Here is a 13,101-nt window from a genome sequence, read left to right on the forward strand (position 1 = left end):
TCGTGTAATCTATCCACAAGAAAGCCTTTGCTGGGTCTCGAGAAACAAAATTATTCTGGATGGAGTCGCGCGCACAAACACGTTTGGCCCTTTTTGCCGCGGGATGTTTCACTTCCTGCGCATGCGGCAGGGAAGTCCCTGCTCCCCGGACTTAATCTTCCGAGCACCACGCCGGCCAATCGCTCCAGCGCTCGCGCACACAGACGGGTTCGGGAGAGAAACGCGCGCCGTTCCCGCGGCATTCTCGCTTGCCCGCTGGATTTCGGTGCTTTTCTTCAATCTCCGTGTGATCCAGCGACCCTCAATAAAAAAATTAATAAGACGGTAGACTCGAGATTGTACGCGCTAATCGCGGGGGAGGACGGCCGTGGATAATTAAACCTAAAAAATATCACCGTTTTCTGTGCATCTCCACTAACATAGGTATAAATTATGTTTAAGTTAAGAAAATTTTGTGAGTTAATGAACAATAATTTGTAGTGAAGAATGCATTGATCTTGTTTTATTACAAAAGTCCTTGCAAAAACACATACTGATCGGATGAATCGCTCAAAATGAAGCACAACTGACCATTTCGATTGTTACTCTTTTGATTTAAAACGAACACAAACGATCGACGATTTATCGATGCGCGTGCTCAGTGATAGTAACACTTTCATAATCAACGTTTTTGGGTTAGATCGCGTTATTTATAAATGTGTCGTAACCCTCCACCACCTGACAAAAAGACAAATAGTTCACTACTTTAGCCCACCGGTGTGTTGAAGTGTGAAACCACAACATTTACAATTTTTGAGTAGTACGACGTTTCGCTGGTAATTACGTCCAGCATCATCGGGCAATTCGCCAGAATGGTGAGGCTCTGCTTTTGCCCTCGCTCTTAAATAGAGCAGCAGCAGCAGGGTGACGTCATCATTTAACTCATCAGGTGCAACGATTCGAGGGGGAGGGGGGGGGGGATTATTGTAATTATATACTAGATTAGTAATCACCACAGCCAAGACTCAGCAGCAGAGCCACGCCAATCAACAGCAATCAAACTCCGCCACCCACTGTTGTAAAGATATTGCAACTACTGTACTGTAGAGGCGATCACGTGGAGTTTCGGATGAAGTGGAGCAACATAGTTTAAGCACGTGACTTGTAATGAACATTTCCAAAAATAACAATGTATCACCGCTTTTAGATGATTCATTTGAGCTTGAGGGAAAATCCACGAGTCGATAATGTATGTCAACACCTCAGGTGCGTGCGGTTAATCCGCAAATCGGATGAACGGCACGTGGACACATCGAGAGTCTCCTGTAGTTTGTTTTTAATGGCGGGACCCCTTCTTTATTTACACAAAGGGCCATCTCGCAGCAGCGCTCTACACGCGATTAGCGACTTGCATCTCAAACATTTGCATGAGTTTCACCCCGTGACCCCCCCCCCGCTCTACCTACCCGCCCCCCCATCCAGTAGAGGGCCATCCATTTAGTACGTACACATGGAGGGGAGTCTACTGACAATGTACGTACGCATAGGAAACGAGGGGGGGGGGGGTTGGAGCCTCGATAATAATTTGTCTACATCGGCCTTCAAATAAGTTAGATAGTCCGGCGATGGACTATCTGTTTGCTTAAACACGTTCATATTATTAATCCTTGATCGTTTCTGCGTGGATTAAATCTCGGCCGTTCTATAGGATTCGGGGGGGGGGGGGGGGTGCGTCAGGCGAACGTACGCAGGTGGGGGGGGGGGGGTGTAAAAAGTATTCGTGCGTATAGGGAGGGGGTAGGGTCAAGTTTTGATCAATTTTTTGCGTACGGACTAAATGGATGGCCCCTAGCTGCCAATGCATCTCCTGTGCGTGTCCCGAGCGATGTCGGACTTGGCACTCCGGTACCAAGTGCCAACGCCAGCCCAGGGCTCTCTGTGCCCCCCGCGTCGTGTTTTCTGTAACCCGCCTGCCAGTGCGCGTGTGAGCACAACGGGCAGCCGTGCCACACTCCTCTAGCGCGCGGGACGCTCTCTCTGTCTCTCTCTCTGTCTCTCTCTCTGTCTCTCTCTGTCTCTCTGTCTCTGTGTCTCTCTCTCTGTCTTTCTCTCGCGGCGACGACGACCCCCCTTCGTCAGCGCTAAGCGTCGTCCCTGTCTTCCCCCCGCAGGCCTCCGCAGGCCGACGTCACCGCCAGGGGCAATGAAGGCCAGTCGGCGCGGCTCCACCGCCGGCCTCACGCTCCGGGCCGCGCTGGCGATTATCGCCGCCCTCCTGCCCTCGTGCCCCACCGCCGTCGCCACGCCGTTCTCGCCCGACGTGGAGCTGCAGAAGATGGTGCTGGAGCCGAACTCGGGCGCGCTCATCGTGGCCGGCGACAACACGCTGTTCCGGCTGGCGCCCGACCTGAGCGTGGAGCGCACCGAGGAACTCTGCTGCTCCCCCTCCTCCTCCTCCGCCTCCGCCGCCGACTGCCCCAGCATCACCTGTTCGGGCGGCGGCTCCGGCCAGCCCTGCCGCAACCCCGTGATCATGCTGACGCTGCTGCCCGGCGCCGCCGAGCAGCTGGTGGTGTGCGGAAACGCGACGTGCGGGCCGCTGGAGGCGGGCGCTGCGAGGTGCGCTCGTCCGCCAACCTGTCGCGGGCGCCCCACTCGGACGCCAAGTACTGCACCTACAGGTACACCAAGGTGGCCGGCGAGCAGAGCGCCGCCGTGGCCGTGGCGGCGCCCGGCGGCGCGGGCAATGTCCTCTACTTGGGCCTGGGCCACGCCAACTCGTTCAGGGGCCACCCGCTGTCCATGCAGGACCTCAAGGGCAACGTGCTGTGCCGCATGGACCACGCCTCCATGGCGCTGTGCAACCCGTACGGGCTGTACGAGCACCTGTTCGTGGCGGCCTTGGCCACCGAGAGCCACGCCTTCTTCGTGTTCCGGCGGAGGAACGGCACGAGCAAGGCGGTGGCCGGCGCGAGCCACCCGTACCTCACCTACGTGGGCCGCCTGTGCCTCGACGACGTCAACTACTACTCCTACGTGGAGGTGCCCCTGCGGTGCGAGGGCCGTCCCGGCGGCGGGCCCGAGAGGCTCGCGAGCGCCGCGTGGCTCGGCGAGCCGGGGCCCGCCTTGGCGGGAGGGGGGGCCACCCTGGTGGTCGCGTTCGTCGACGCGGGCGGCAGGAAGCGCTCGGCGCTGTGCGCCTACCCGCTGAGCGCCCTCGACGCCAAGATCGACGAGACGAGGCAGGAGTGCTACACCAAGCAGAGCCCCAGGAGCAACGACGTCTACCTGCCGTACCGCGAGAACGACGGCGAGGACTGCACCGCCAACACGCCGGTGAGGTTTCCGGTTGCCTGGTTTGCCGGTGGGGGGGGGGGGGGGGGTGGTGGTTGGGGGGGGCTTGTGAAAAACTGCCGACCCCCCCCCCCCCCAAAAGTCGTCGTCCCCCCTCACCCACTCCCTTCCTGCTTGAGGAATGTCTTCAGATACACATGGGAGTGGTGGTGAGTGGGGTAGTGGTGGTGAGTGGGGGGGTGAGTGGGGGGGGGTGAGTGGGGGGGGGTGAGGAGTGGGGGGGGGTGAGGAGTGGGGGGGGGTGAGGAGTGGGGGGGGGTGAGGAGTGGGGGGGGTGAGGAGTGGCGGGGGGTGAGGAGTGGAGGGGGGGAGGAGGGGGGGGGGTGAGGAGGGGGGGGGGTGAGGAGTGGGGGGGGGTGAGGAGTAGGGGGGGGTGAGGAGGGGGGGGTGAGGAGGGGGGGGGGATGAGGAGGGAGGATGAGTAGGTGAGTGGGGGAGGTGAGTGGGTGGAGATGCCCAGCTCCACAAGGATGGCATCGCACGGGGTGAGGAACGCCGCCAGGTCCACCTGAGGGTGGTGAGTGGCTGGGGTGAGTGGCTGGAGTGAGTGGGTGATTGATGAAATGAGTAAGCGGACGATAGAAGTCTTCCGCCATCACAAGTGTGTCCGTCTCTCCTCCTCTTGTTGGAAGACCTACTGGCCACACGCACGGCCTTCTGGGAGCGCACAATTTGAGCAGCATTGGTTCAATACGAGCAAACTTTGGCCCGGTTTCGACACGCACAGGTCGGGCTCACTTGAATCGATAATGGGACATCTGCCAATCGTTTATAGGCAAGGCCCACTGCGCTGTCAGCTTCATTGTTCAGATGCGGCCTGGCCATAAACGACAGCTGAACGAAGTGGCTTACGATGTGCAAATTTTTAGCGGCGAAAGGCAAGCAAAGTCCAAATATACAGCAGCAGCAGCAGGCGTCAGGGTTGGGCTCAATCCCCCCAACCTCCTGCATGCCGGGCGAGGTAGTTAACATCTCACCACCGCAGCAAGTGGAGGCCTGGGCCACGTCACAGCCCCCCAATATTCCGTATTGAAGAACGATTACACAAAACACTCTCGTCTCTGACACTGGCCTTAATAGGCTCTCGCTGACACTGCCCCCCCTCCCGTGTGCCCCCCACCCCCACACCACCGTGCCGCAACCGAAGGCGCACAACGTGGCGCAGTGGCCGTGCGGCAGTGACCACCTGACCAAGATCCTGGCGAGCCGCTCGGGGGTGTCGCGCCGCCCGCTGCTCGAACTCAACGTCACGCTGCTCACCTCCGTCGCCGTGACGACCGAGAATGGCCACACCGTCGCCTTCCTGGGCGACCACGACGGTTTCCTGCACAAGGTGCGCCCCTCCCCACTCCCCCCCTCCTCTCTCCCGCACGACCCAACGCTCCAAGCTGAGATGTTAACCACCTCGCCTGGTATACAGGAGGTCGTGGGTTCGATCCCGACCTTGACGCCTGTTTGTAACCACTTTGCACGCTGGCGAGATGTTAACTACCTCGCCTGGTATACAGGAGGTCGTGGCTTCGATCCCGACCCTGACGCCTGTTTGTAACCGCTTTGCACGCTGGCGAGATGTTAACTACCTCGCCTGGTATACAGGAGGTCGTGGGTTCGATCCCGACCCTGATGCCTGCTCTATATTGGAGTTTGCGTGTCTCTCTATCCCCGCAGTCGCGTGGATTTTTCTCCGGGTCCTCCACATTTAGAATCATCATGTGTTTTAAGAGCATTTGGCTGCTATAAATTGCCACATGATAGGCTACTTGGTTGAGCTATCATTTTCGATAGCCCGGTCGCTTCTGAAAAAGAGCTGGATAGCTCAGTGGGCCTGACTGGTAAAATAAAAAATAGTTCATAGTTTAGTTTAGTAGTTATTCTGTAGCGATCGCCGTGCAAAATAACCACGGTCCTTACCACCCCCCACACCTCGCTTGAGCTTCACTCTCAGACGCGGACGAATTTCTGTGTAAAGTAACCACGGTGCCTGAGCCCCTGCCGCTGCTGAACGTAGTAGTGAGTGTCGTGGTGAGCGTCTCGGTGGGCGTGGCGGTGAGCGTCGTGGTGAGTGTCGTGGTGAGCGTCTCGGTGGGCGTGGAGGTGAGCGTCGTGGTGAGTGTCGTGGTGAGTGTCGTGGTGAGTGTCGTGGTGAGTGTCGTGGTGAGCGTCTCGGTGGGCGTGGAGGTGAGTGTCGTGGTGAGCGTCTCAGTGGGCGTGGAGGTGAGTGTCGTGGTGAGTGTCGTGGTGAGCGTCTCGGTGGGCGTGGAGGTGAGTGTCGTGGTGAGCGTCTCGGTGGGCGTGGAGGTGAGTGTCGTGGTGAGTGTCGTGGTGAGCGTCTCGGTGGGCATGGAGGTGAGTGTCGTGGTGAGCGTCTCGGTGGGCGTGGAGGTGAGTGTCGTGGTGAGCGTGTCGGTGGGCGTGGAGGTGAGTGTCGTGGTGAGCGTCTCGGTGGGAGTCGTGGTGAGTGAGTCGTGGTGAGTGTCGTGGTGAGTGTCGTGGTGAGCGTCTCGGTGGGAGTCGTGGTGAGTGTCGTGGTGAGTGTCGTGGTGAGCGTCTCGGTGGGCGTGGAGGTGAGTGTCGTGGTGAGTGTCGTGGTGAGCGTCTCGGTGGGCGTGGAGGTGAGTGTCGTGGTGAGCGTCTCGGTGGGCATGGAGGTGAGTGTCGTGGTGAGTGTCGTGGTGAGCGTCTCGGTGGGCGTGGAGGTGAGTGTCGTGGTGAGCGTCTCGGTGGGCGTGGAGGTGAGTGTCGTGGTGAGCGTCTCGGTGGGCGTGGAGGTGAGTGTCGTGGTGAGCGTCTCGGTGGGAGTTGTGGTGAGTGTCGTGGTGAGTGTCGTGGTGAGTGTCGTGGTGAGCGTCTCGGGGGAGTCGTGGTGAGTGTCGTGGTGAGTGTCGTGGTGAGCGTCTCGGTGGGCGTGGAGGTGAGTGTCGTGGTGAGTGTCGTGGTGAGCGTCTCGGTGGGCGGGAGGTGAGTGTCGTGGTGAGCGTCTCGGTGGGCATGGAGGTGAGTGTCGTGGTGAGTGTCGTGGTGAGCGTGTCGGTGGGCGTGGAGGTGAGTGTCGTGGTGAGTGTCGTGGTGAGCGTCTCGGTGGGCGTGGAGGTGAGTGTCGTGGTGAGCGTCTCGGTGGGCGTGGAGGTGAGTGTCGTGGTGAGTGTCGTGGTGAGCGTCTCGGTGGGCGTGGAGGTGAGTGTCGTGGTGAGCGTCTCGGTGGGCATGGAGGTGAGTGTCGTGGTGAGCGTCTCGGTGGGCGTGGAGGTGAGTGTCGTGGTGAGCGTCTCGGTGGGAGTCGTGGTGAGTGTCGTGGTGAGTGTCGTGGTGAGTGTCGTGGTGAGCGTCTCGGTGGGCGTGGAGGTGAGTGTCGTGGTGAGTGTCGTGGTGAGCGTCTCGGTGGGCGTGGAGGTGAGTGTCGTGGTGAGCGTCTCGGTGGGCGTGGAGGTGAGTGTCGTGGTGAGCGTCTCGGTGGGCGTGGAGGTGAGTGTCGTGGTGAGCGTCTCGGTGGGAGTCGTGGTGGGAGTCGTGGTGAGTGTCGTGGTGAGTGTCGTGGTGAGTGTCGTGGTGAGCGTCTCGGTGGGCGTGGAGGTGAGTGTCGTGGTGAGCGTCTCGGTGGGAGTCGTGGTGAGTGTCGTGGTGAGTGTCGTGGTGAGCGTCTCGGGGGCGTCGTGGTGAGTGTCGTGGTGAGGTGGTGAGCGTCTCGGTGGGCGTGGCGGTGAGCGTCGTGGTGAGTGTGTCTGGTGAGCATCTCGGTGAGCGTCGTGGTGAGTGGAGTGGTGAGCGTCGTAGTGAGTGTCGTGGTGAGCGTCTCGGTGGGCATGGCGGTGAGCGTCATGGTGAGTGGAGTGGCGAGAATCTCGGTGAATGTGGTGGCGTGTGTCGTAGTTGGAGTGGCGGTGAGCGTCGTGGTGAGTGTCGTGGCGAGGGTCTCGGCGAGCGTGGTGGCGAGCGTGCCGTGCCTGTATGCCGCACAGGCGTACCTGGGCCAGGGTGAGACGTCCCGTGTCTACGGGAAAGTCAAGGTCGGCTCCGGCCAGCGCGACCCCATCAACAAAGACTCGGTGCTGGACCCCAAGGGGCAGTACCTCTACGTGTTGAACACGCGCGAGGTGGGGACTCGGCAGTACACCACACGGTACACCACCACGCGGTACACTGTGATACACCACACACGTGTACACTGTACACCACCACGCGGTACACCAACGCGGTAGACTGTGAGTACCACGGTACACACACGCGGTACACTGTGATACACCACACGGTACACTGTGATACACCACGGTACACCACCACGCGGTAGACTGTGATACACACACGGTACACTGTGATACACCACGCGGTACACTGTGACACCACGCGGTACACTGTGATACACCACGTGGTACACTGTGATACACCATATGGTACACGAGGGTGCACCACCACGCGGTACACCAGGTACAACAGCTGTCAACTCTTACAGTTGCCTGGCTACTGGTTTAGAAGTTAATGATTGCCTGGTTGCCTGTTTACTCTCTTGCCTGTTTACTCTGTCACCTGTTTACCCAATGGACTGATGTCTCAGGTGTGCGAGTGTGCCCTGTGTTGCCTGGTATCAGAGTGGTCTAGTTGCCCCATGGCAAATTAAAAATGTCTCCCAGCTGACGTCATTGCAAGGTTTTCTAGTCACTGCTTTCCCATTCACCAGTCACCCAGTCACCTGTTTTCCCATTCGCCCAGTCACTCAGTCACCTGCCTTAAAATTCACCCACTTAGTGCCCTGCCAACAATAGTTTAAAGGTACTTAATACATTTAAATCATTATTAGTCACCGATTTGCTCCGTATCATGGTCACCAAGCCACTTGGTCACCAAGTGACTCCATCATCTGGTCACCAGGTCACTCCATCATCTGGTCACCAAGTCACTCCATAATCTGGTCACGAAAGTCACTCCATCATCTGGTCACCAAGTCAGTCCATCATCTGGTCACCAGGTCAGTCCATCATCTGGTCACCAAGTCACTCCATCATCTGGTCACCAAGTCACTCCATCATCTGGTCACCAAGTCACTCCATCATCTGGTCACGAAAGTCACTCCATCATCTGGTCACCAAGTCACTCATCATCTGGTCACCAAGTCACTCCATCATCTAGTCACTAGGTCACTCCATCATCTGGTCACCAAGTCACTCCATCATCTGGTCACCAAGTCACTCCATCATCTGGTCACCAAGTCACTCCATCATCTGGTCACCAGGTCACTCCATCATCTGGTCATCAAGCAAGTCACTCCATCATCTGGTCACCAGGTCACTCCATCATCTGGTCATCAAGCAAGTCACTCCTTCATCTGGTCACCAAGTCACTCTATCATCTGGTCACCAGGTCAGTCAGTCGTCTGGCTGTCCAGTTGCTTGGCTACCTACATATCACTTATCACGGTTCCCCAGTTGCCAATTCACCCAGTCATCAGGTTGGCCTCGTGGGGGGGTTTGCCCTGCGCATGCAGGTGCACCGAGTGCCCGTGCAGCGCTGCGGAGCCAACCGGAGCTGCCCAGACTGCCTGGCGCTGGACGACCCCTACTGCGGCTGGTGTGTGCTGCAGGGCAGGTGGGTAGCGCCCTGCGCGCGGGCGCCACACGGGGTCGAACCGTTGCTCTCGTCACGCCTTGGGGGGTGGTGGGGTGGTTGTGGGTGGTTGGTGGCGTGGATGGTGGGGTGGTGGGTGGTGGGGTGGTTGGTGGGTGGTGGTGGGGTGGTTGGTGGTGGGGTGGTGGAGTGGTGGGGTGGTTGGTGGCACGGGTGGTGGGGTGGGTAGTTGATGGGGTGGTGGGGTGGTGGGGTGGTTGGTGGGACGCTATTTTGGTCGGACCGTCGCACGTACAGCCGGGGCAATGTTTATTTTTTTTCACGCTTGTGTAACTTTTCATTTGTAATTGTTTGTTACGATCAATCTTAAAATGATCTGCTCGCACTGCGGGTCATTTATTGTTTTGCCGTTGATCTCTGCCCGTGTAATATTTCTTTTTTATTTCCCATGTGGCGACCCACGTAGTTGCTTTTTGCCCACGATATTTTGTTTTTTTGCTTTCGTCATTCTGGTGAGCCAGGTGTGTGACCCTTGCAAAAAACGATAGCTTGAGTTCTCACCCGGTTACACAGAAGCACCTTGAACCGTGTTTTCCGATGAGATCGTTTGTTGATTTCAGAAGCAAGGGGCCCGCCGCGGCGTGGCGGGCGTCGTGCGACGGCGCCGCTGTCGTCGCCGGAGTCTTATTGTCATCGTTGTTGTTGTTGTTGTCGTTGTTGTGTCCTCCGATGCCGGGAAGGTGCTCGCGCAAGATGGAGTGCGAGCGGGGAACCGAGCCCGGCTGCTGGGTGCAGACCTACGAGAACACGAGTTGCCCCACCATCGCCTCCGCCAGTCCCACAGCCTCAGCGTCAAGCTGCCACCCACGGTGCGTACGTCGCTCACATGTGTCACTCACATGTGTCGCTGCGTGCGTCACTTGCGTGCGTCGCTGCGTGTGTCGCTGCATGTGTCGCTGCGTGCGTCACTTGCGTGCGTCGCTCACATGTGTCGCTCACATGTGTCGCTGCGTGCGTCACTTGCGTGCGTCGCTCACATGTGTCGCTCACATGTGTCGCTGCATGCGTCACTTGCGTGCGTCGCTGCGTGTGTCGCTGCGTGCGTCACTTGCGTGCGTCGCTCACATGTGTCGCTCACATGTGTCGCTGCGTGCGTCGCTCGCATGTGTCGCTGCGTGCGTCACTTGCATGTGTTGCTGCGTGCGTCACTTGCATATGTCGCTGCGTGCGTCACTTGCATGTGTCGCTGCGTGCGTCGCTGCGTGCGTCGCTGCGTGTGTCGCTGCGTGCGTCACTTGCATGTGTCGCTGCGTGCGTCGCTGCGTGCGTCGCTGCGTGCGTCGCTGCGTGCGTCGCTCGCATGTGTCGTTGCGTGTGTCGCTGCGTGCGTCGCTGCGTGCGTCGCTGCATGCGTCGCTGCATGCGTCGCTGCGTGCGTCGCTGCGTGCGTCGCTGCGTGCGTCGCTGCGTGCGTCGCTTTGTGCGTCGCTGCGTGCGTCGCTGCGTGCGTCGCTGCGTGCGTCGCTGCGTGTGTCGCTGCGTGCGTCGCTGCATGTGTCGCTGCGTGTGTCGCTGCGTGCGTCGCTTGCGTGCGTCGCTGCGTGCGTCGCTGCGTGCGTCGCTGCGTGCGTCGCTGCGTGCGTCGCTGCGTGCGTCGCTGCGTGCGTCGCTGCGTGCGTCGCTGCGTGCGTCGCTGCGTGCGTCGCTTTGTGCGTCGCTCGCATGTGTCGCTGCGTGCGCGTGCACCACGCAAGTTGTTTGCATGTTGCACTTCGGACCCGGTGAGCCGAGTTTTCAGTCGGTGGTGGATATCAATCGGTCCACTCAAGTATCTTGTGCAGTGATGCAAACGTTCACACTGGGGTGACAAAGGTGGCCGGGCGTGGTGCTGGCTGCCCACCCCCTTGTGAGCCGTGATGGCCTCAGTAGGTGCTCGCGAACAGCACTTGGGTGAGCGGGTTGGAGAGTGAGTGGGTGAGTGGGTTGGAGAGTGAGTGGGTGAGTGGGTTGGAGAGTGAGTGGGTGAGTGGGTGGGTGAGTGGGTGGTGGGTAATGGAGTGAGTTAATGATTGGGTATGTGAGTGGGTGAGTGGGTGAATGAGTGGTGAGTAATCGAGTGATTGGTGAGTGAGGTGGGTGAGCGAGTTGGTTCATTTCTCCCCTCCTGGCCGCTCTCCGTTGGCTCTCCCCTGCGATTACCCCTGGTGTACTTTATGGGCGTGCGATTAATGCGAGCTGCCTCCGCCGCTGCCTCCCCCCGCTGCCTCTCTCCACACCACCCCCCCTCCCCGCGTGTGCCACCGATTGCAGTCGGTGACGCTGCACGTGCCGGCGCTGCCGGCGCTGCACGAGGGGGAGCTGCTCACGTGCCACTTCGACGCGTTCGAGTCGCCCGCGACGGTGGCGGGCGCCGACGTGACGTGCGCCCAGTCCCTGCCGCTCGACGCCATCCCGGCCATCCCGCCCAACAGCGGTGGGCATGACAGCGGCAGCGGCGACGATGACGACGACGACGACGACGGCGACGACGGCGAGCGTTGCGATACGATTCCTCCCCTGGTTTAAGATGAGACGGGAGGAGGGTTAGGTCCTGAAATGCAAAGTTTTTTTTTTCTTTCCCCTCCCCCAAGAGGACTCTGGGCGTGACGTCCGCTGCGCCTTCTCCGGCCAGGGCGGGTTTTTATCGACGTCGCGTTTCCGACACCGCGGATCGCGAAGCTCTCTCGGCTGTGGGGGTCGAACGGGGTGGGGAGGCGGGGAGGTGGGGGGGGGGCGCCTTGGTTGGCCGGAGCGCAGAATTGGCCGTGGCCGTGCGGGAGCGGGAGAGCAGCGGTGTGTGGCGGCAGCGATTGCCGCGTGGCGCTGCGAACCCGGCGACCCGAGTTGGAATCCCGCTCGCGACCGATAAACGGTGGCCACCCACCCACCCCCTCGTGTGCCGCACCGGCCTTCGTAGGTGCTGCTCGCTAACGGGACTTGCGCCGACTGTCTGTTAAAGCTACACGGGGTCTCTGTGTGCGTGTGTGTGCGCGTGCGCACGTGCGTGTCCCTGCATGTTCATCCGTGCGCCTTTCCGCCCCTAACACAGACCACGTGGACGTGCGCGTGGAGGTTCGTTACGGGGAGGTGAGCGTGGCGCACGCTCTGCTCCCGTTCTACGACTGCGAGCGGGTGGTGCAGGACGACGAGACGAGTCCGTGAGTCGCCGCCGGCGCCGCGCTCCACCGGGGGCGCTCTGGGGAATACAATGACAGAAGGAAACTCGTAACGCTGCGTACGCGGCGGTGCATGTGCTCACGTACGTACGTGTGTGTCTTTGTCTGCATCTGTGTGCGTGTGTGTTTGTGTATGCGTGTGTGTTTGTGTGTGCGGGTGCGCATGTGCGTGCGTGTGCGTGCGTGTGCGTGCGTGTGTGTGCGTGTGTGTGCGTGCGTGCGTGTGCGTGTGTGCGTGCGTGCGTGTGCGTGTGTGCGTGCGTGCGTGTGTGCGTGCGTGTGTGCGTGTGCGTGTGCGCGCTCGCCAACAGGTGCGCTCACTGCGTCACGAGGCACTGGACGTGCAGCTGGTGCCCTCTGGAGTTCAAGTGCACGCACGAGCCCCAGTGTACTTCCGCCCACACGGTGAGAACCGGCAAAGCCAGGTTACCTCGCACCGCGTTCACCCGGCCCCGCGTTCACCTTGCGTCGCGTTCACCTTGCGTCGCGTTCACCTTGCGTCGCGTTCACCTTGCGTCGCGTTCACCTTGCGTCGCGTTCACCTTGCGTTGCGTTCACCTTGCGTCGCGTTCACCCGGCCCCTCGTTCACCTTGCGTCGCGTTGACCTTGCGTCGCGTTCACCCGACCCCTCGTTCACCTTGCGTCGCGTTCACCTTGCGTCGCGTTCACCTTGCGTCGCGTTCACCTTGCGTCGCGTTCACCTTGCGTCGCGTTCACCTTGCGTTGCGTTCACCCGGCGTCGTGTTCACCTTGCGTCGCGTTCACCCGGCGTCGCGTTCACCTTGCGTCGCGTTCACCTTGCGTCGCGTTCACCCGGCGTCGCGTTCACCTTGCGTCGCGTTCACCTTGCGTCGCGTTCACCCGGCCCCTCGTTGACCTTGCGTCGCGTTGACCTTGCGTCGCGTTCACCCGGCCCCTCGTTCACCTTGCGTTGCGTTCACCTTGCGTCGCGTTGACCTTGCGTCGCGTTCACCCGGCCCCTCGTTCACCTTGCGT

At 60.1% G+C, this 13,101-nt stretch overlaps 1 protein-coding gene across 1 annotated transcript in view; it reads left to right on the top strand.

Annotated features, from left to right (window-relative positions):
* The first annotated feature begins 2,153 nt into the window (after window positions 1-2,153).
* LOC133356406 (plexin-B1-like) overlaps window positions 2,154-13,101 on the top strand; it is a 47,857-nt gene continuing 36,909 nt past the window's right edge. Inside the window, 10 exon segments of the mRNA XM_061573915.1 lie at window positions 2,154-2,588; window positions 2,591-3,315; window positions 4,481-4,666; window positions 7,290-7,424; window positions 8,810-8,910; window positions 9,630-9,724; window positions 9,727-9,758; window positions 11,200-11,362; window positions 11,978-12,086; window positions 12,416-12,509. Of these exon segments, the coding sequence (XP_061429899.1) occupies window positions 2,183-2,588; window positions 2,591-3,315; window positions 4,481-4,666; window positions 7,290-7,424; window positions 8,810-8,910; window positions 9,630-9,724; window positions 9,727-9,758; window positions 11,200-11,362; window positions 11,978-12,086; window positions 12,416-12,509 (2,046 nt within the window). The 5' untranslated portion in view covers window positions 2,154-2,182.

The sequence above is a fragment of the Lethenteron reissneri genome, chromosome 54 (genome assembly GCF_015708825.2).
Source record: "Lethenteron reissneri isolate LAM-NWPU_2019-01 chromosome 54, ASM1570882v1, whole genome shotgun sequence".
Classification (NCBI taxonomy): domain Eukaryota; kingdom Metazoa; phylum Chordata; class Hyperoartia; order Petromyzontiformes; family Petromyzontidae; genus Lethenteron; species Lethenteron reissneri.